The sequence below is a fragment of the Danio aesculapii genome, chromosome 8 (genome assembly GCF_903798145.1).
Source record: "Danio aesculapii chromosome 8, fDanAes4.1, whole genome shotgun sequence".
NCBI classification, from domain to species: Eukaryota; Metazoa; Chordata; class Actinopteri; order Cypriniformes; family Danionidae; genus Danio; species Danio aesculapii.
Genome location: NC_079442.1, coordinates 613,718 through 635,514, shown reverse-complemented (window position 1 = coordinate 635,514; position 21,797 = coordinate 613,718). Strand labels below are relative to the sequence as shown.

At 38.7% G+C, this 21,797-nt stretch overlaps 2 protein-coding genes across 2 annotated transcripts in view; both read right to left on the bottom strand.

Moving 5' to 3' along the window:
• The window catches only part of bsna (bassoon presynaptic cytomatrix protein a), a 51,534-nt gene extending 45,934 nt beyond the window's left edge, over positions 1-5,600 (bottom strand). The window contains 1 exon segment of the mRNA XM_056464555.1: positions 5,365-5,600. Within this exon segment, the coding sequence (XP_056320530.1) occupies positions 5,365-5,519 (155 nt within the window). The 5' untranslated portion in view covers positions 5,520-5,600.
• An 8,664-nt stretch (positions 5,601-14,264) lies between these two features.
• LOC130234277 (DDB1- and CUL4-associated factor 1) overlaps positions 14,265-21,797 on the bottom strand; it is a 33,992-nt gene continuing 26,459 nt past the window's right edge. The window contains exons 20-26 of the mRNA XM_056464554.1: positions 21,439-21,672; positions 19,220-19,313; positions 18,376-18,480; positions 18,024-18,097; positions 17,637-17,729; positions 15,570-15,858; positions 14,265-15,472 (exon numbers count right to left, since the gene is read on the bottom strand). Of these exons, the coding sequence (XP_056320529.1) occupies positions 15,414-15,472; positions 15,570-15,858; positions 17,637-17,729; positions 18,024-18,097; positions 18,376-18,480; positions 19,220-19,313; positions 21,439-21,672 (948 nt within the window). The 3' untranslated portion in view covers positions 14,265-15,413. The remainder of the gene's footprint in view (positions 15,473-15,569; positions 15,859-17,636; positions 17,730-18,023; positions 18,098-18,375; positions 18,481-19,219; positions 19,314-21,438; positions 21,673-21,797) is intronic.

Below are 21,797 nucleotides of genomic sequence, written 5' to 3'. Positions count from 1 at the left end.
TACTCGCTACTAAAGTTTCCCCCAATGTGTGTGTGTGTGTGTGTGTGTGTGTGTGTGTGTGTTGACTGTTTCTCCAGCAGGTGGCGCTATTAGATTACATATGAATCGCTATTCCAGCATATGTTTTACACAGCGGATGCCCTTCCAGCTGCAACCCAGTACTGGGAAACACACATACACACTCATTCACACACACACACACACACACACACACACACACACACACACACACTCATACACTACAGCCAATATATCTCATCAATTCCCCTATAGGTTGTTTTCACATGACGTCATTGATGACGTGTGAAATTCAGATGGAGGGCAGGAAGTGATTCTCTTTCATAGGAATCGCGATCAGAACATCAAATGTTTATGTGTTATGTTGTTTATAACTCTTTAAATCAGCCCAAATGAGAAATGCCAAACAGCCTTTACAGAGTACCCAACATTTTTGCTCATCAATGGGGAAAAGTTGAAGAAACTGACTGAAAACGGAAGAAAACGTGGCGTGTATACATGTTATATACGTGTTCTCAATACATTCATGTGTACAAACCTTTTCTGAACGCGATAATTCGCTTGACAGCACTAATAAACACAGACCTAGCTATTATATGTCAATGTATTATATAAAAATCAGATACAAACACCACACTTATACAGAACACAGGAGAACGTAAATAACCCACCAGTTAACTGCTGTAATGAAATCTCCCTCCATTTGCAATAATCCGTGTATTTACTGGCGTTTCAGCGGAATAATCAAACATAACATCGAGGTGTGCAGCTGAGTTGAATGTTGACGGTGAGTAAACCGAACAAAAAAAGAAATGCTAACATTGCGAGCAAAACTAGACGGGTCTTATAGTGGAGTGCTGTGTTTGAAAACAATAGGAAACACTTTATTTTGATGGTCCAGTTGAGTATTAGTAGACTGTCTGTTTAATATCTGCTGATGCTGCTCCTGCAACAGGCATTTAACTGACTATAAGAAACTTTGCTAGTACATGTCAACTTATACTAACCCCAACCCTAACAGTCTACTGATAATCTAATGAGAGTTAGTTGGCATGTACAGCTGAAGTCAGAATTATTAGCCCCCCTTTAAATTTCTTTCTTCTTTTACAAATATTTCCCAAATGATGTGTAACAGATTCAGGAAATGTTCACAGTATGTCTGATAATGTTTGTTCTTCTGGAGAAAGTCTTATTTTGTTTTATTTCGGCTAGAATAAAAGCAGTTCTTAATTGTTTCTGATCCACTTTAAGGCTGCATTCACACTGCACTCTTCAAGTGACCCAATACCGATTTGTTTCTCCCATGTGGCACAGATCGGATATGGCCCATGTACATGTAAGCATGGATTCCGATTTACTCAAATCAGATTCAGGCCTTGTTCATATGTGGAAATTAATCCGATATGAATGGGATCTGTGCCCTCGTGTCTGCAGTGTGAGCAGGTAGATCAGATTTTCACCTGTCAATGCGAGTCGCGCATCATTAAAAACCGTAGCGAAAGACGAAAGTCTGACACTTTCATTTCAGAACAGACTTCAGCAGAGTCCCAACCCTTAAATCTCACACACGAGGACTTAAACAGCTTTATATTGTCATAAAGCACAGGTATTTAAGCATGTTAACGAGAGCGAGAGAGCGCAATGTCCACCACATAACCAATATAAACTAATATAAAACTAGTGCACACATCACATGCATAAATCACACCATGGACATCACATTAAGATACCAAAAGGCTTTAAAAAGCCTGTATATCAAATGATGGACAAATGAGAACCTTTCTGTCATTAACTATAGTAAAACAGCTTGTCAAAAGCTTGATTTAACCTTCACCAAACTTGACTGATTTCTCTGAGAAATCCAACACGCCAACACGGGGAGAACATGCAAACTCCACACAGAAACACCAACTGACCCAGCCGGGACTCAAACCAGTGACCTTCTTGCTGTGAGGCAACATCGCGACACTGCTAAGCCACCTTACTACATGTTCTATAGTAAATTACCCTACAATACTAAGGTATATTTTAATATGGGTCAGTTCAATTTATGGGGAGGTCGACATTTTTTAAACTGCATTTGTACAGTAGAGTAACTGTGATTATGAGTTATATTTTATACACACACACACACACACACACACACACACACACACACTATCTGCTGGTGTTTTCAGTATAAATATAACATAAGATGATGATCAAACTCACATCAGAAATACATATTAACTGAATACTAGTATAACACTGTTTTTTCGTGCAGTCACATGACATGAAACCTGCTGCTTTAAGGTTAAACACAACTTTCAGATAAATTAATGCCAGAAACCATCACCTTTCACTTAATAACATCTAATATAAAAATGCTTTAAATGAAAGACATGAGCTGCGTCCTAAATGGCACACTATACACTTAAACACACAGCAGCATAGTATATCTATGTAGTGTCGTCCTAAACGGAGCACTAATGTTATTTTTACTATACGCAAACATTTCCCTGGTTACGTCTGTCGGTTTCCTAATTAGTGAAATACATGACCAACCTACCAAATAATACCTGCCGTGAGTATAGCTGCATTCACCATTAGGAGGCGCTATACTCACTCTCGTAAGAGAAATTCTGCTTTCACAATCCAAAATTAATAAAGTAACCCAACATCAGTGCCTGATAGCTCCGCCCCTTCAACAATACAAAGCAGCAGAAGCTGCAGGTGTTGAGTGTGTGAAGTGTCCATCATTACACACTTCATTTTACCGGCTGAGTAAGTGCATCATCCGGGTATTTAAAGTGCACTAATTATTAGAGTTTTCAGTGTGAACGCACTACTTACACTATTTATTCTACAAAATACTGTAGAGTAGTGCATAACAGGCATGGGCAAGTATAAGATTCTGACGGTGTGATAACCTTGGATAAAAATATCATGGTTTCACAGTATTGAGATTACTGCTCTAATATATATTCTTTTTAAATGTCTGGCTAAAAAACTACAACTTTTGCCACTTTTTCTCCACAATATATTTTAATTTGGGAAACATTAAACGTATTTTAGAGCAGAAACACGTCAGGCTGAATAATTCTAATGAATCATTGACTTCTGCTGTCTTCATTAGTTTTAAAAACTATTTTTTTTACAATTTAAAACAGCATCTTTGGATATTTTTCTGCCAGAGACACTGTTGTCCTAAAAAAACAACAACAAAAAATATCTAAATTTTTACTCATACCTTAGGAGCAGTATAGCAGAACATTTTGAGCTGCTGGGATCTCTCACACACCCCCATACTGAAAAGAACCCCAAACCATGATTTCTCCTTCACCAAACTTGACTGATTTCTCTGAGAAATCCAACAAGCCAACACGGGGAGAATATGCAAACTCCACACGGAAACGCCAACTGACCCAGCCGGGACTCAAACCAGTGGCCTTCTTGCTGTGAGGCCACAGTGCTAACCACTGAGCCACCGTGCCGCCCCTGTTTTTGACATACATTAATATATTAATTACCCAATCTATTTTTCAATCTGTATGTTCGTATCCCCACATCATCATCATCATCATGGATATAAAAAACATATAAATGTGTAGCTCATAAACATACACAGAAGTGATGTATAGCTCAAACACACACACACAGAAGAGATGTGTAGCTCATATATATATATACACACACACACACATAGAGAGAAGCAATGTATAGTTCATAACACACACACACACACACAAGCAATGTGTAGCTCAAACACACACACACACAGAAGAGATGTATAGCTCATACACACACGCACACACACACACACACACACACACAAAAGCATTGAGTAGCTCATAGCACACACACATACATACACAGAAACAATGTGTAGCTCAAACACACACACACAGAGAAGCAATGTACAGCTCAAACTCAAACACACAGACGATGTGTAGCTCATAAAAACACAAACACATGCAATGTGTAGCTCAAACACACACACAGAAGCAACGTACAGCTCATAACACACACTTCAAAGCGATGTACAGCTCAAACTGAAACACACAGACGATGTGTAGCTCATAAAAACACACACATGCAATGTGTAGCTCAAACACACACACACATAGGCGATGTATAGCTCAAACACAAACACAGAGGAGATGTGTAGCTCATAACACAGACACACACACACACATGCACAAACAAGTGATGTATAGCTCATAACACACACACTGGGGCGACATGTAGCTTAAACACACACGCACACAGAATGATGTGTCGCTTTAACATACACACACACACACACACACACACACACAGAGAAGCGATGTGTATCTCAAACACACACACACACACTATTATTAGCCTGTACGCCATCAGAGATCAGATGTAAATATGAGTCAGTCCTCCGTCGAGCTGCTGATGAACGGATGAACGAGCGCGTGTTGCAGTGCTATCAATTCTTCATGTAAAAGCACTTACAGTTACTCTTACCCTCCATCACACACACACACACACACACACACACACCGACAGCCATTTGCAGAGAGCAGGGAAAATATGTGAATGAGGACAGCAGGAATACACACCTGATACGGCTCACTATTGTTTACTCATCAGATATAGATATATAGGGGGGGGGGGTGATGCTCAATCGCTGCACACTGGGAAAATGCATGCTTGATTTACTCCAGTGTTGGGTCAAATATGCATTTATGGGTTGTTTTTAGCATTTGCTATTTAAATGACACTATTAATGGTTGGGTTTGTGCATATTTGACCCAGCATTAGGGTAAAAAAATCATGCTTTATTTGGAGAGTGCGTAATGCGTCGCCATACATCCAGCACACACTTCCACAGCACGCGTGCAAATCTCACGAGGAGGATGATTGAGAATTTCACACACACACACACACACACACACACACACACACAAATATGATGCTTGTGGTTGTGTGCGCGTGATATGATGTTCAGCAGTACACATGCACGAGCGCATTTCTCATTCACACGATTCTCATCCCTCTCTCTCTCTCTCTCTCTCTCTCTCTCTCTCTCAGCATCATTTCAGTTTCTCCGTTTGTGCATCTCAGGTGTGTCGCTTTCTTTGATCTTACGACGTCAGCACATCAGAATCCCCGTCTTCAATTCCCCACCACATATATTAACACACATTTAAAGCTATATATATAGAAACGAGCATCCCATCATCATCATCATCAGCACCATCATCACCATCACACACAGCTGCATCCCTCCAAATCAATCACACGCTGTCAAACCCTGCGTGATTTCGAAGAGAAACGCAAAAGCATGCGTGCATCTGTCTATAAGGGCCTTTAGTTGCGTAATAACGCCGCTGTTACCTGGTCATCCCCGCCCTGTGCTCGGCTGATGCTCCAGCCCCGGCCGCTGCGCCATTCACGGGCTTCAGGAGCTGTCCGGAGCCCGGCGGTGCTGGAGCCGACATGCCCGCCATAGTGGCTCCATCCCCGGCCTCCAGGCTCGCCTCGTTGCCCATGCTCGGTTGTGTCGGGCGGGCGGATTCTGCTGGATATTTACAATAAAATCAGTGAAGGAGATTATATAAAGATCCGCTCTCAGAACCGATGCTGCTCCGCCATCATCATCACCATCTCTCCCTCTCTCTCTCTCTCTCTCTCTCTGCATTCGGGTGGGCGGAGTCACGCATATTTAAATAAATATTCTAATGAACATATAGAGTGAGAGAGAGAGAGAGAGAGAGAGAGAGCGAGAGAGAGAGAGAGAGAGGGGGGGGGGTGTATTTTGGCTAATTTAGCTGCTGGTCAAGCTAAACTATCAATTTGTGATTGATTAATTTAGAAATGTGTTGTTGCTTTTGGTTAAATCCAGTATTAGAACGGAAGATTTGATCAACTCACAGGGAATTTACATGAATTTAAATATGAATGGTATAGCCTATATAATGAAGCCTAATCTACATGCTGCTATTGGACTGCTGATGTCTGGTGATTGGATAGTGTCTTATGGTATTTTGTAATAATTGCACTTTGCTCTTTGAGGTTTTATTGTAAAAGTGGATCTCTCTCTCTCTCTCTCTCTCTCTCTCTCTCTCTCTCTGCGCATTCGGGTGGGCGGAGTCACGCATATTTAAATAAATATTTTAATGAAATACAAAGAGAGAGAGAGAGAGAGAGAGAGAGAGAGAGAGAGAGAGAGAGAGAGAGAGAGAGAGAGAGAGAGAGAGAGAGAGAGAGAGAGAGAGGGGAGAGAGGGAGAGAGAGAGGGAGAGAGAGAGAGAGAGAGAGAGAGAGAGAGAGAGAGAGAGAGAGGGGGAGAGAGAGATGTATTTTGGCAAATGTTGCTATTGGTCAAGATAAACTATCAATTAAACATTTTGAGCAGGGTAAGAGTTCATATAACTATATAATAATTGATTTGTTAAACATCACAAAACAATATTTTGATCTTAAAAATTGTTCTAAAATATGTTAGTATTTATTTTATCATTTTTTAAACATTTTATTATTGATTAATTATTGATTTTATTTATTATTAGTTTTATATATTTTTAATAAAATGTTATTATTTATTTATTAATGTTATGTTTATTGACAGATTTTATTGATATTATATATATATCATATACATATATCAATAAAAATCTATCAATAAACAAATAACATTAATAATAAATAATAACATTATTTTTAATAACAGATTTTTATTGATATATATATATTATATTTATATATATATATTATATATATATATACATACATACATACATATATACATATACATATATATATATATATATACACATATACATATATATTTATATAACAGAGGCCAGCTAGTAAAGTGCTGTGCAGGTAAGTCTGAAAAGGTGCTCTAGCGACTGCTACTAGAGGCCATGGTCTTTAGCCTCCTTGTTAGAGCATCCTGCAGAAGGCCACCGGTTCGATCCCAGCTCAGAGCGGGTTGGGTGGTGTAGGATCGGCGGGAGTTACATATATATTCACACATATACATACAGTGCATCCGGAGAGTATTGATAGCGCTTCACTTTTCCCACATTGTTTATGTTACAGCCTTACTAAAAATTATTAAATTCATTTATTTCAATACTTTCTGGATGCACTGTAAGTATTATTATCATTATTATTTATATATTTAAATATTTGTTAATTACTTGTTCATTCATTCATTTTCCTTTTAGCTTAGTCCATTTATTAATCAGGGGTTGGCACACCGGAATGAGCTGCCAACTTATCCAGCATATGTTTTACACAGCAGATGCCCTTCAGCTGCATTATTTATTTATTTATTATAATTATTATTATTGATTAATCTAGTTTTATTTATTTATTATTTGTTTATTTATTTTATTATTATTGATTGATCTAGTTTTATTTATTTATTATTTATTTATTTATTTATTTATTTATTTATTATTATTGATTGATCTAGTTTTATTTATTTATTATTTATTTATTTATTTATTTATTTATTATTTATTTATTATTATTGATTGATCTAGTTTTATTTATTTATTTATTTATTTATTATTTATTATTTATTTATCATTATTGATTGATCTAGTTTTTATTATTTATTTATTATTATTGCTTGAGCTTGTTTTATTAATTAATTGCCGCATGCATTGACCTCCAGCTCTGGCTTGTAGTGGTGGTCTACAGAAAGAGAGCTTGTATCTGCTATTGTGTCACACTGACTGACTGACTGACGGTGCTTCTGCTTGAAAACTAGAGCAGAAAATCTCACAGCTCCACCACTGGCAATCCATCAGCAAAGCTTTTAGTCTTTCTTCCTTCTCCAGCGCAGCCATTGTGGTTTTCTGTGGAGGAGATAATGTGGAGCTCACGTCAGGATTATTTCTGGATCAAGATTCAGCTTTCAAAAGAGGAGAAGAGCGGGACGCCTTTCAGCACCACTGAAACAGCACTGGATCAACTGCTCACACTCGGAAAAATCACATGTATGGCTCACAAATAACCCATTAACATATAGCTGAAGTAGAATATTTTTAAAATAAGTGCTGTATAACATAACGTTTATTAAACATAATTAATTTACTGATTAATTTCTAATAACTGATGCCTTTTCTCTTTGTCATGATGACAGCACATAATATTAGACTAGATATTCTTCAAGACACTAGTATTCAGCTTAAAGTCACATTTTAAGGCTTCACTAGGGTAATTAGGGTAAAGTTAGGGTAATTAGGCAAGTCATTGTATAACAGTGGTTTGATCTGGAGACAATCCAACACTAAAATTGCTGAGGGGGCTAATAATATTGACCTTAAAATGGGCTTAAAACTATTAAGAACTGCTTTTATTCTAGCTGAAATAAAACAAATAAGAGTTTCTCCAGAAGAAAAAATATTAGAGGAAATACTGTGAGAAATTTGAAGAAAATAATACACAGAAAGGGGTGTAAACAGTGTACAATGGCTCAGCGCATAGCACTGTGGCCTCACAGGAAGAAGGTTGCTGGTTTGAGTCGCGGCTCGGTCAGTTGGTGTTTTCCCCGTGTTGGTGTGGGTTTCCTCCGGGTGCTCCGGTTTCCCCCACAGTCCAAACACATGCACTATAGGGGAATTGATCAACTAAATTGGCCGTAGTGAAAGAGTGTGTCTGGGTGTTTCCCAGTGATGGGTTGCTACTGGAAGGTTACCCGCTGTGTAAAACATGCTAAATAAGTTGGTGGTTCATACACACATTCACACACTACGGCCAGTTTAGTTGATCAGTTCCCCTATAGCACATGTGTTTGGACGGTGGGGGAAACCGGAGCACCCGGAGGAACCCCACACCAACACGGGGAGAACATGCAAACTCCACACAGAAACACCAACTGACCCAGCTGGGGCTCGAACCAGAGACCTTCTTGCTGTGAGGCCACAGTGTTAACCACTGTCAATAATATTAGCTCACACACCTGGCAGCACTTATGTTGAGGCCACGTCTGGCTCAAAAACACCACACAAAAAGTCCACCGCACGACCAATTCCAGCTCTGATGAAATGATAGCATTCTGAGAAGAAAAGCCATGGGTTATTCCAGTTAACCTTGTATTGTCTACCTTGCCTTGGGTGATCAAAAGAGCAGGTCAGCACACACACATAACACAAACAAAAACATCCACAAATGCCATTCATAAATTATTACTCAATGCACTGTAAGTCTTTAACACAAACTACCCTACAGGTATATGTATACACACACACACACACACACACACACACACACACATCTAGACTAGGATCAATTACTATAGCTGTGGTGTTACCATAGCAACTGTAGAATCACCACAACAGATCAATTACTATAGTTGTTGTGTTACCATAGCAACTGGAGAATCACCACAATAGATCAGTTACTATAGTTGTGTTACCATAGCAACTGTAGAATCACCACAACAGATCAATTACTATAGTTGTTGTGTTACCATAGCAACTGTAGAATCACCACAACAAATCAGTTACTATAGTTGTTGTGTTACCATAGCAACTGTAGAATCACCACGGCAGATCAGTTACTATAGTTGTTGTGTTACCATAGCAACTGTAGAATCACCACAGCAGATCAGTTACTATAGTTGTTGTTACCATAGCAACTGTAGAATCACCACAACAGATCAATTACTATAGTTGTTGTGTTACCATAGCAACTGTAGAATCACCACAACAGATAAATAGTTTAAAAAAAATTACAAAGTAAAATATAACTGAAAGTACACTAAAACTTGTCCATTATGCGCTTGAGTCACAAATAAACAGGTTATTTAAAGGTAATTGTCACACACACACCAAACTGTAAATAATTGAAAATGAGCAGATCTAGCATTAGTGTGTTGTGCAGTGTCTGAACAGAAGAGGCTCCTAATAGAGAGATGTGAATCACCGACGCTTCTGGGTCAGCTTTGCTCACAGATGTAGGTCAGTGTTGAGGAGAACACGTTTCATAGAGGGGTTCTGTAAAACACTGCAGCAGAACTATTAAAGCAAGGGCTGCTGTGCTTTCTCATGCATAGAGATGTTATTTGCATCACAGCATAACTGAGCACACCCCTCACAGATCTCTCTTCTCCAGGATGCTTTACAGTAATATCATTGTGCATGTACAGTAGATTAGTCAGCACCAAAGACAGAACTGATCCACTCATCTAACAACACTGAAGATCAGTCCAAAAATCACTACAGCTAAATTAACATGTTGGGGGAAATATTGAATTACATATTAATAAAGAAGGGGAGGGGGATCAAGAGATATATTTTATTACTTTATATAATAAAGTAATTCAGTAGTTTGTGAATTTATTTCTGAAATAACTCATTTGGATTTAAATGTATTATGTTTCTATTCAGTGTTCGGTGACCAAACTCTTATGTGATGAATTCAGTACATTCAGTTGCACCACAGTTCAGTATATTGTCTAGATTCTCTGAGAAATTGATAAAAAAAACATTCATTTTCAAAAGCGAGTGTGTTCATTTATGCTGAACACTGTATATCCAATTTAGGCAGAGACCTCCGAGTGTGTGTGCATTTACATTTCTGTTCTGGTTTTAAATAACTTGCAAATATATTCTGGCATATATATAGACATTTATCAGATTGTTTTTGGGGCAACTCTGCTGATATGCTTATGCTGGTAGGGTGTGTTTTGTTGCTGTATGCTGGTTTTGGTGTCTCCTGACCAGCATTGAGACTAGCAAGACCTACCTTCCAATAAATAGTTTTTTTTTCATCAGGGAAGATATTAAGGTCCCACACTCCTCCTCGCCACTAGATGGAGCCAAATCCAGTTCTAGATCTGACAGTCAACAAACGTTTGCGTTTTTTTTGGCACATTTAAATGTTGTCTATTGATATAATCATTTATAATTATGTATTGATCAAAAGCTCGTTACGATCCGTTTACACAGATTTACCAGCAGAGCAAATTAAACGATATATCAATATAACAAACACATTCACAAATGTAGCCCAGCACACTTTATCAGTTGTGATAGCTTTTCTATTTTGACTATTACAGCCAATAAATAAATAATTCTCAATTTTTGTACAAACTATAGACAAAACATGCTTTTAATTCAAAATTTGCCTTTGCAAACGTGATATTGAACAAACAATATGATCACATTAATGATCTTAGCCTTTTAATGTTGATGCCAAACATAAAACATGATATTTTCATGATGCTAATCAAAACGGAGACGCTGACAAGCCTTTCCACAGCTTTGTGATAAACAGACTCTTCAATATATTGATATTATTAAAAAAGAAGTTTTGAAAAGTGCCTTTACTGCAAAAAAAATTAAATAAATAACTGTTTACATATGACTGATTAAAGATACAGGCTAGAGACAAGCCAAATAATCTTCCAGTGTACTTAGACTAAGATAAAATAATGAAACTTGCAGTCTTAAATAAATAAAAATAGCCTAATTCTTAAAATAAAATAAATAGAACCTATCGGAAGCAGTGTATTTAGTCTAACTATCTTAAAACTAGCTCAATTCTTTTTAGACTGTTATTTTGTGTGAAAAGGTCTTAAAATTAGAGTCACTAAACAGAATTCCTCTTCATTTATAAATTGTCATTATAGTTTATATTCTGTCTTAAATGTGCATTAAACATGATTCATTAAATCAGGATTACATGTACACATGCATATTGTCAACATGTTTTATTAAAACTAAGACCTGACAGCATTGCAAATTTGCAAACTTATTACTTGTCGCTTCTCAAAATCATAATAAATAATAAATGAGTAAAAACCTGCACCTATATGTGCATCGTAAAACCCAACAGTCAACTTTATCAAATGAAATGAGTGTAGTTAACTTAATATTGACTGAAAGTTAATTCTACTCATTTGAAAAGTTCTGAACTCAGTGTTGAAGGTTATGAGTTAATGAAATACATCATTACATCAACTTAAATGGAGTAAGTTCACAGTACTCATATAGATTAGTTTAACTCAAATGGTTTGTAGCAATCGGTTTCCTCAATCGGTTTGAGTTGCCTTAACTTATTGGGTTTTACAGTACTCAGTTGGTTTGAGTTCTCTTCATTTATCAGGTTTTACTGTGCTCAAATTGCTTCGTTTACTCAAATGGATTAAGTTCAAAGTACTCATTAGGATTCGTTTTTGAATTTAAACGGTTTGTTGGAATCGGTTTCCTCAAATGGTTTGAGTTACCTTAACTCATTGGGTTTTACAGTGTATATATATTTTGTGTGTGAATTTTGTCCTGTGTATTTACCATGACAGATGCTCCTCCTTCACAATCCCTCTGAATGATGCAGAACTGGCTCCCCGGTTCCCCAACGGAGTCTGGTTCTTCCCAGTGTTTCGCTTCTCCTTTCAGTGGATGTTCCTTTATCAGGGACACAGATCTGGCACAATTCACATCATCTTATTTTTCCTGTTTTGGCACAACTCTAGGACTTGAATGAAGAATAATGTTGAGAAATTCCCAAATCAAACTTGAACTGAAGTGAGATTGCACATTTATACTGCAACATCCTCAAACGTAATCAATGGAAAACTGAGCACAGCATGGGTCTCACACTTGAGCTGGCATTTGCTGTTTATCTACACTAAATTACAATTCTGGGTGAAAATTCTGGATGCATTTGGCTGAAAAACTGACATACTTCGTCAAAATTATTTATACATTTTGCCAAAAATATCAAGCAATTTTGCAAGAATTTTAAAATTAAACTTTAATTATCCTGATTTTAAAAACACAAGCCAATAAAATACCCACCATTTATTCAGTGAATGAGTGGAGGGGTGTCATTTTACCAGCATCGCCAGGTAAAATAGCAGCAGGGGCGTTCTTTGAGCAGACTTAGGGAACCGTGACGCTGCATTTCCTTTTTTGAGCTCATATTTTCTCCTTTTTTAACTCATACTTTAGTTAATGCATTTGTCTGCTAATCATTTTTGACAGATGAAAATGTAGTGCAACCCTAAAATATAAATAAGATAAATTGGTATTTCAGTAAAAAACCTGTTTGGTTAATCTGTATTACACATGCCAATGCAGAGATCAATAATTCCTCTTCTTAAAATACTCGAAGACTCATTGGGCTCTATCATACACCCGGTACAATAAGTCGTGAGATGTGTTTGGTGTGATTTGTTGTAATTTTCAGACCAGCACAACCCTTACATGCATGTTTTACACCACGTTGTTTAAATAGCAAATCCATTTGCACCACTTCATGGTCTCATGGATGTGCTGGTCTGAAATGGAGATGTGTTAAAGCGTATTGTTGAGGAACTGAAATAGACCGCACTATTGACCAACTAAAAGCTGCTCTAAAGTCCAGCAGAGTGTGTTAGTTATGCACCTATGCAGGTCCAGACACGTACACACTGCTGAACACACACAGGATGATCAGCAACACACAAATATCTTTACAGATTAAAATGATCCAGAAATGATGATTTTCTACATCAATATAAACAGCACTGCCTCCAGGCCTTCTTCACCTCGGGGGGCTTTTTCAGTTTATTCATGACGATCTGCATCTGTATAATGTTATTATTATCAGCAGTATTATTGATTATCTGCAGATTTATATCTGTTTTAATAAACACAAGTGTAGATTTGTCCAGCTGTGGGGTTTTGGAGACGTCTGCATCACCATATGGGGCATCAGAACAGGACGTGTGTGTGGATATAACTCAGTGTTTTGACCACACTTCATTATTATTGTTCATTTATTCCTTTGCTGGAGATTAAACTGAATTTAGGAATAGTTTTGAAGCAAATCTTTGCGCTTAACAAAGGAAATTAAATATGTGGGCTAATGGATGTGTTCAGTGGAGTGAGTCTCCACAGTTTCCTCACTCCACCAAAGTAAAGGAGTAAAGTAAAGAGAAAGTAAAGAGGCTGAATGGAGGAGGCTCATTCTTTATCCTCGCGCTGCAGATGCTCTGTTTAACCGTTTTCTCGCTAGTAAAGCGATGCAACCGACTCTTAAAGGGAATGTGAGATGAGACTCTGATTGGTTTAATGCATGTTTTGCTCAAAACACACCCAGAACTCATTAAGAGAATAAGCACAACCTTGTTAGACCATGCGCCTGGTTCTAATACTGTTTTTCCTATCCTTAAAAGTGGATTTAGACACGTCCTTAACACTTTTGCACCATGAGCTTTGCTCCTAGATCATTAAATTAGAGCCCTGTGTGCGAGTCTGACACTGACCGACTGAGGGAATCCACTCAAAAAATAAAAACAAAACAATTTACTCTCTTTTATTGTAATAACATGTATAGTAAAAATATTTTTCATACATTCTGTACACAATGTGGCCTTAAAGCTTTCCCTTTGGAAAGGCATGAACAAAACTATGAGAGGAAAGTAAAGGGAGGCTGTACACTGATGTTTAAAAATGGCCAACTTCATGTCAAGCGCAGTTTAAGACAAACGCAGGCGCTCGGCTTCCTCCAGGAGAGAGTCGAACGCCGCCGCAGGTCCAGCACAGGCCTCACACTCCTTTACAGCGATCCAGAATCAACACAAATTATTGCTCGGTGAACGTCAGCTAATCCAATCAGTCACACAAGGGCTTAAAAGCGCTTTCTCTTCAAATCAAACCAAGGCGATAGCTAACAAAACTAGCATTCAAAAAGCAAAACGGAGAACTAAACATCTGAACAACTAGCTTCAGATGCTGCCGCTAATCAAACTAGAGAGATCACCTGAGGAGCGCTGGCTGGGCAGGTCAGAGGTCACTGGCACTCGCGCACACACATGAATGAACACTCATGCATGCCCACACACACACACACACACCCACAAAATGATGCGCACATATACACGAACACGCATACATACATACATACATACAGGCATACACACAGACACGCATATGAACACACACATGCAGATGCGCACACATGCATGCACGCACCCACATGAATGTATTTATGCAAGGAACATATGACACACACCCATATGCATACACACACACATAAGCACGCACGCACACATGCACGTTCCCATATGACCACACATGCACGCTCGCATGTGCTCACACACACACACACGCACGCACCCATATGACCACACATATGTATGGACACACATGTGCATGCAAACCCAGAACTCCACTAGACAGCAGTCGATCATCACTCTAAAACCCAGACACACACACACACACACACACACACACACACACACACACGTAAATGACAGACTGACGCTCTCCTGCTCAGTGTTGAAGGTTCCATCACCTCTCCTCAACGGTGATCAGACACCGCTGGAGATCAGACTGTAGCAGAGTCATCTGCAGAGTTGATCAGCTGTATATGAGCCTCTGTGTGTTAATGTGCATAAAGAGCGCACACACACACACTCGTCTGTCACTCCTCCGTCATCACTCGTTCAGAGAGAGAATGATGTCGTCCTCCAGGTCAGAGTTATCAGAGCTGTCCGCTGCAGAACACACACACACACACACATCAAAATAAGACAACACAAGTAAACAGATTGTGTGTGTTCTCCAGTGTGTGTGTGTGCATGAATAACTCACTGTTGTCCAGCACCAGCTCCGCATCTTGCTCATTATCATCAGAATCATCATCATCGTCATCATCGTCGTCATCATCGTCGTCGTCATCATCATCATCATCCGCCTCTTCATCCAGCAGGCGAGCCACTTCCTCATCATCAGACGGAGAGAAGTCCTGCTCTCCATCCTCCTCCTCTTCCTCTTCTCCGTTGTTGTCGTTCTCCAGTTCGGCCAGCAGGGGGTCGGTGTCGATATCGTCAATGTCATCATCAGAGTCATCATCATCCTCTTCATCCTGGTCATCTTCCTCCTGAAGCAGACCGATCAAATCAGTTAAAGCTGCTGAGACTTCTTTCAGTATGTTGATGTGCTTCCTACTGAAGCTGAATATTGAGTAGGGGGCGGGGTTTTCTTTCGCATATCATTCCCTCATGGCAAACTAAAGGTTTGAGAGGGGCGTGGCTAAGATATTAAGATAATATAGGTATTATTATATATTAATTATATAATTTTATTATTATATATTAATATAGGTATTATAAAGCACTATAAAGTTTTTTAACTGGTGAATGACATGATCCAGAGCCGGGCTATTCAATTGGCGGCCCGCAGGCTGAACTTGGCCCCTGAGGCCCTCGGCCCTCCAAATAGTGACCAAGACATCAAAAATAAAATTTAGTTCAGTGGAAAAGCAGCCGCTATGGTTATGAAGGGACGTGCTCCTGTTTAATACAGCACCAGCTGCAGTATTGAACAGTATTGCGCAGAGCGTGAGTCGAGTGGCGCGAGCAGCCCAAAACATTTGGATATGTTTGTAGGAAAGGCCTTATGTGCAATGCATTGATATCATTAATAGGGATGCAATGATTTCATTTCTATTAACTGCACTTTAATTCATCACGCTTAATATTAAAGGCTTCTCAACGCTGCGTTTCTGTTGCACAGAATGAAAGTGCTGTAACTCAAAGTTATGCCAACTGTGCGCTAGTTTAGAGTTCAGAGCTTATACCGAGGCTAATACACACACACACACACACTAGATTAACTATAGCAGCAGGCCGTTCACATATCGCATCCTTTCCGTGCGCAAGTTTATTTCCAATGTAAGAATATATGCCAATATGTGTGCGCAAGCGGAACGACACCCAGTAGAAAAGGTCTCATGCTGTAGTGTATGTTTTCATGTAAACAAAAGATGTTAGATGAATTATTATAAATGATTAAACTAATTAAGTATGTATGAACGCAGATGATTACAACAGTTTATTTAAATGCTTAATATAAAGCTTGATTTTACATTAGACGTGATAACTGTGAAACCGTAATTATTCTTCAGACTATATAATCGTACAACCAAAATCTATAATGGTTGCATCCCTAATAGTTACGCAGTTTAAAAACAACATATGAATGTGTCTGACTGTAGAAGAAGCCTGCTTCAGCAATGCACTGATTCTGTTGTGCTCTGAAATACAACATTTGGGTATGCTTGTAAAAAAAAGCCACGTTGTGCAATGCAGTGACGTTATGTAGCTTAAAATACAATATATTAACATTTTAATGTAGAAAAGGCCAACGTGGGTGTCTTAAGGAGCTAAAATACAGCATATGGGCTCTCATATTGCTGTTGTGTCATCACTTATATTGCAAGTCAGATCTCTCCGGCCCCTCATTTGGGACACTTTTTATGGACTGGCCCCCATGACAAACTAACTGAATAGCCCTGATATAGTGGGTTGTCTACTGTCATCTTTACGGTGTGCGTTCGTGATTTCAGGAGGCGTGGCTTTGGACGGCAGGGGTGGGACTTTTTCAAACATATTATGATAACCATTTATGCAGATCACCCTTAAATAAGTTTCATCTCAAACTTACATTTCAAAACCGCCCAAATTAAACCAACCCACCTACAGTGTGCCATCTGCACAATCAAATTCAAAACCACCCAATCTGGCAACACTGGATCTCATTTGAGTTCACAAAATAATATAAATATTGCAATTTTCATCTTGACTTTAAATTAAATTCAAGTTCGTTTATTTATTTATGTGCTTTTCACAATAATCATCAATGATGCCAATTTCTCACCTGATCTTCCTCGTCCTCTTCTTCCTCTGCGAGTCTCTGTCGACCCACTTCATACAGACGACACACAGTGTCCATATTTATCGAGTCCTGGTTCTGTTACACACATTCACACAGAGTTATTATTCTGTACAAGACAAAAAAAATGCTAAATAATAATCATAATAATATTAATAACTATTATTATGTTGTTTTTTTCTTGTTAAGGAAGCTGACCCGAATCCCCTCATGAAGGCTTCATTTTACGCTTTATAGAGCATAATAATGGCTTTGAAGATTTATTTGACGCTGTATTATATGGTGTTAAAGTTTAATGCAACAAAAAAACAACTGAAAACTTTTAAAGATGCAAATACATAACAAATACATCGAGATTAAAGCACAAGATACCTCGATGACAGCCAGATAGCAGTCTTTGGTGTCTGTGCAGAGGTCAAATATGTTCCTCTTCACATCAATGGTGGCTGAGGAAGCAAACAGAGCATCGGGATTACAAGATACTCAGCTAATGTCTACTTTCCATACACAACAAACTATTTTTATAATGAAAACATAAATTAGTAAATGTTATTAAATGTTTATATATACACATCACTGCATTTTGGAAAGCGTTGTATTGGTCTATAATCGCAGACAAATGTATAGAAGTCTTCATTTGTTTGAGTTCACTCACATAGTTATGTCAGACTCTGTGTATTTAAAGTCTAATATTTGAGCATGTTTGTGATGGAGCTCATCATACCGATGGGTTTGTAGTCGGTGGCATCAAAAGTCCTGAAGGAGGATCCAAACGGACTCTTCATCTGCTGCTCCATCATATCATCCTCATCATCAGCCTGCAGCATCGCTACAATGCGCACACACACACAACATCAACACAGATTCACACAACACACAAATGAGACACAGATCCTCCTCTCTCTCACACATATACACACAAGATAGACTCAACACACTCAAACACTACCATAACAACATGAGACAGATTCACACAACAAGATCTCACACACAGTTTCACAAAACAGATTTGCACACACACACACACACACCAACATGAGAGATTCAAAAAAAGACCAGACAAATTCACACAACACCCACTCACACACACAAAGACACAACACACATTTAAATAAACACACAGGACCACAACAACATTAAAATGATTCACACAGCATGACAGAGAATGACGAACACACACACACACACACAAAGTGACAATTTTAACAACAAATACAAGACACACATTCACACAACACACACAATAGGAGATGAATTCACACAACCTACACACAATCAACAACATATACAGATTCACACACAGACCGACTCGCACAACACACACACGACACAATTATAACAACAAATACAACATGACAAAATCATACAACACACATTCGCACCAACATGAGACAGACTGACATAACACACACATACAATAAGATTTTCACACACACACACAAATAGACACACACCATGACACAGTTTAAGCGTGAGCGACACATTCACAAGAGACAGATGCACACAACGCACGCACACACACAGCAGCTACTGCCATTGATGCAGATCCAGCGGTTCCCATACGATACCTCCATAAATGACGGTTCCGTTGTTATTGAAGACGATCCTGCACTGATCTAGAGCCGGCACCGTGTGAAGAAGATGAAACGTCCTCAGGTCCCACTGAGCTCCAGTTAAGGAAACACTTCAGAAACAGCGCAGCGGTAAGAGCTTCATGCTTTTAAGCAGGGGTCTCAAACTCAAACTGGCAGCGGGCCGAATCAGTGAGTGACAATTCATAGGAGGGCCGCTTTAACATTCAAGCACAACAAAAAAGTGGAAACCTGACGTAACTAATGCACTCAGACATTCTTCCCCAGAGTATCAAAGCTCCTTCTTTTTGCTTCTTATTGTACATATTGAAGGGATAGTTAGCATTGCTATGAAAATACTACAATTTAATAATAGGCAAAATAATTATTGTTATTATACTGTCCCAATCAATCAATCAATCAATCAATCAATCTATCTATCTATCTATCTATCTATCTATCTATCTATCTATCTATCTATCTATCTATCTATCTATCTATCTATCTATCTATCTATCTATCTATCTATCTATCTATCTATCTATCTACATCTACATCTACATCTACATATATCTACATATCTATCTGTCTATCTATCTATCTACATATCTATCTATCTATCTATCTATCTGCATATCTATCTATCTACATATCTATCTATCTATCTATCTATCTATCTATCTATCTGCATATCTATCTATCTACATATCTATCTATCTATCTATCTCCATCCATATCTATATCTATCCATCCATCCATCCATCCACATCCATCCATATCCATCCATCCACATCCATCCATCCATCCCTATATCTATCTATCCATCTATATATGTCTATATCTATACTCTTGACGGCACGCTGAGAGAAACCGAAGGTAAACCCAACACATAGTACAGTACTCTATATGTCCAGTTGGTGGGAGGGGGGTCAAAACCACAAGTGGCTATACGCGACTGCACAACAATGATAGTGATTCAAAAATGAATGTTTTGGGGGCTGAATCTCGTTATTTTTTTATGTCAGTTGCAGGCAGGAGGGAGGAGGAGGAGGAGGGGGGGGGGGGGGGGGGGTCACAAATGGCCCGTGGGCCGGCAGTTTGAGACCCTTGGTCTAAAGGCATACTTCACCCAAAATTGGCATTCCTGTCATCGTTTTATCGTCTTTTATTCATTTCAAAACATTAAGAGTTGCTTACCTCTGTTAAAACACAATAGAAGATATTTTGAAAAATGTTAAAAACCGGTAACCATTGACTGTCACAGTATTTGTTTTTCCCTACTATGGAAATCAATGGTTACAGATTTACAGCTTTCTTTTAAACATCTCCTTTGTGTTTTAAAAGTCTAAATCTCATAAAGCCTTGAAACCACTTGTGGGAGAGTAGATGTACACACAGTATATAGTACCTTTTCATTTTCGGAGGAACTATCCCTTTAAACTCCTTATAGACCATTTCAATGTGATGATGCCTGTGAACATTTCCTACTTCATAACCGTAGAAAGAGGGAATTCAATCATAATTCAACATTAAAACAGCTATCATAACATTATTAATCTTTATGTGCACCTTTTTGGATTTTTCAGAAGCTCTAGAAATGCAAACATAAGAAACAGGAAATACGTTAGGACCATTGTTATTGTTTACATCCATCAAAATGGTCTATAGAGCAATAAAATTACTTCATTGTCCTTCAGCTTAGTCTCTATTTCAGAGGTCGCCACAGCGGAATGAACCTTCAACTATTCCAGCATACGTTTTACACAGCGGATGCCCTTCCAGCTGCAACCCAGTACTGGGAAACACCCATACACACTCATTCACTACGGCCAATTTAGTTAATCAATTCCCCTATAGCGCATGTGTTTGGACTGTGGGGGAAACCGGAGCACCCGGAGGAAACCCACGCCAACACGGGGAGAACATGCAAACTCCACACTGAAACACCAACTGACCCAGCCGGGACTCGAACCAGCGACCTTCTTGAGGCCACAGTGCTAACCACTGAGCCACCGCGCCGCCCATGAGATTACTTTTTAGACATAATTAGAAAAGTAAATTAGACCCAATTTAAATAATGTAACTGTTAATTATTTCTAGACAAGCGATTAGTGAAAACCCTCACTAATAGAACAGATTAGAAGATCAGACATACGGACGCACACGCAAACACACACAGTGTAGTAACCAGCGCTCAGCTGAGCAGAAAAGCATACGATCTCCGTGTTGATGATGACCTCGAGGCCGTTGGGATGGAAAACGCCGCTGATGTTCATGTTGAACTTGTCGAATTTGTGAATGGCCTGCGAGCTGCGCACGTCCCACATCACGCCGTCGTTCAGCACCAGGTCGTCCGTCGGGTTGAAGGTGGCACAGTTGCGCTTGTAGTTATTGGCCAGATCTGGGTTATTGAGCGTCAGCATCTTCTGTCCAGTCTGAATGTCATAAATCTGCAGGAAAACACACAGAAAACCACTCAGACGGGACGCACTGTAGATTTTCTTTTGTTTTTGTGAACTACTGTTAATATTATTGTGATAAATGTTCAATAATAAAGAGAACACAACATATTATA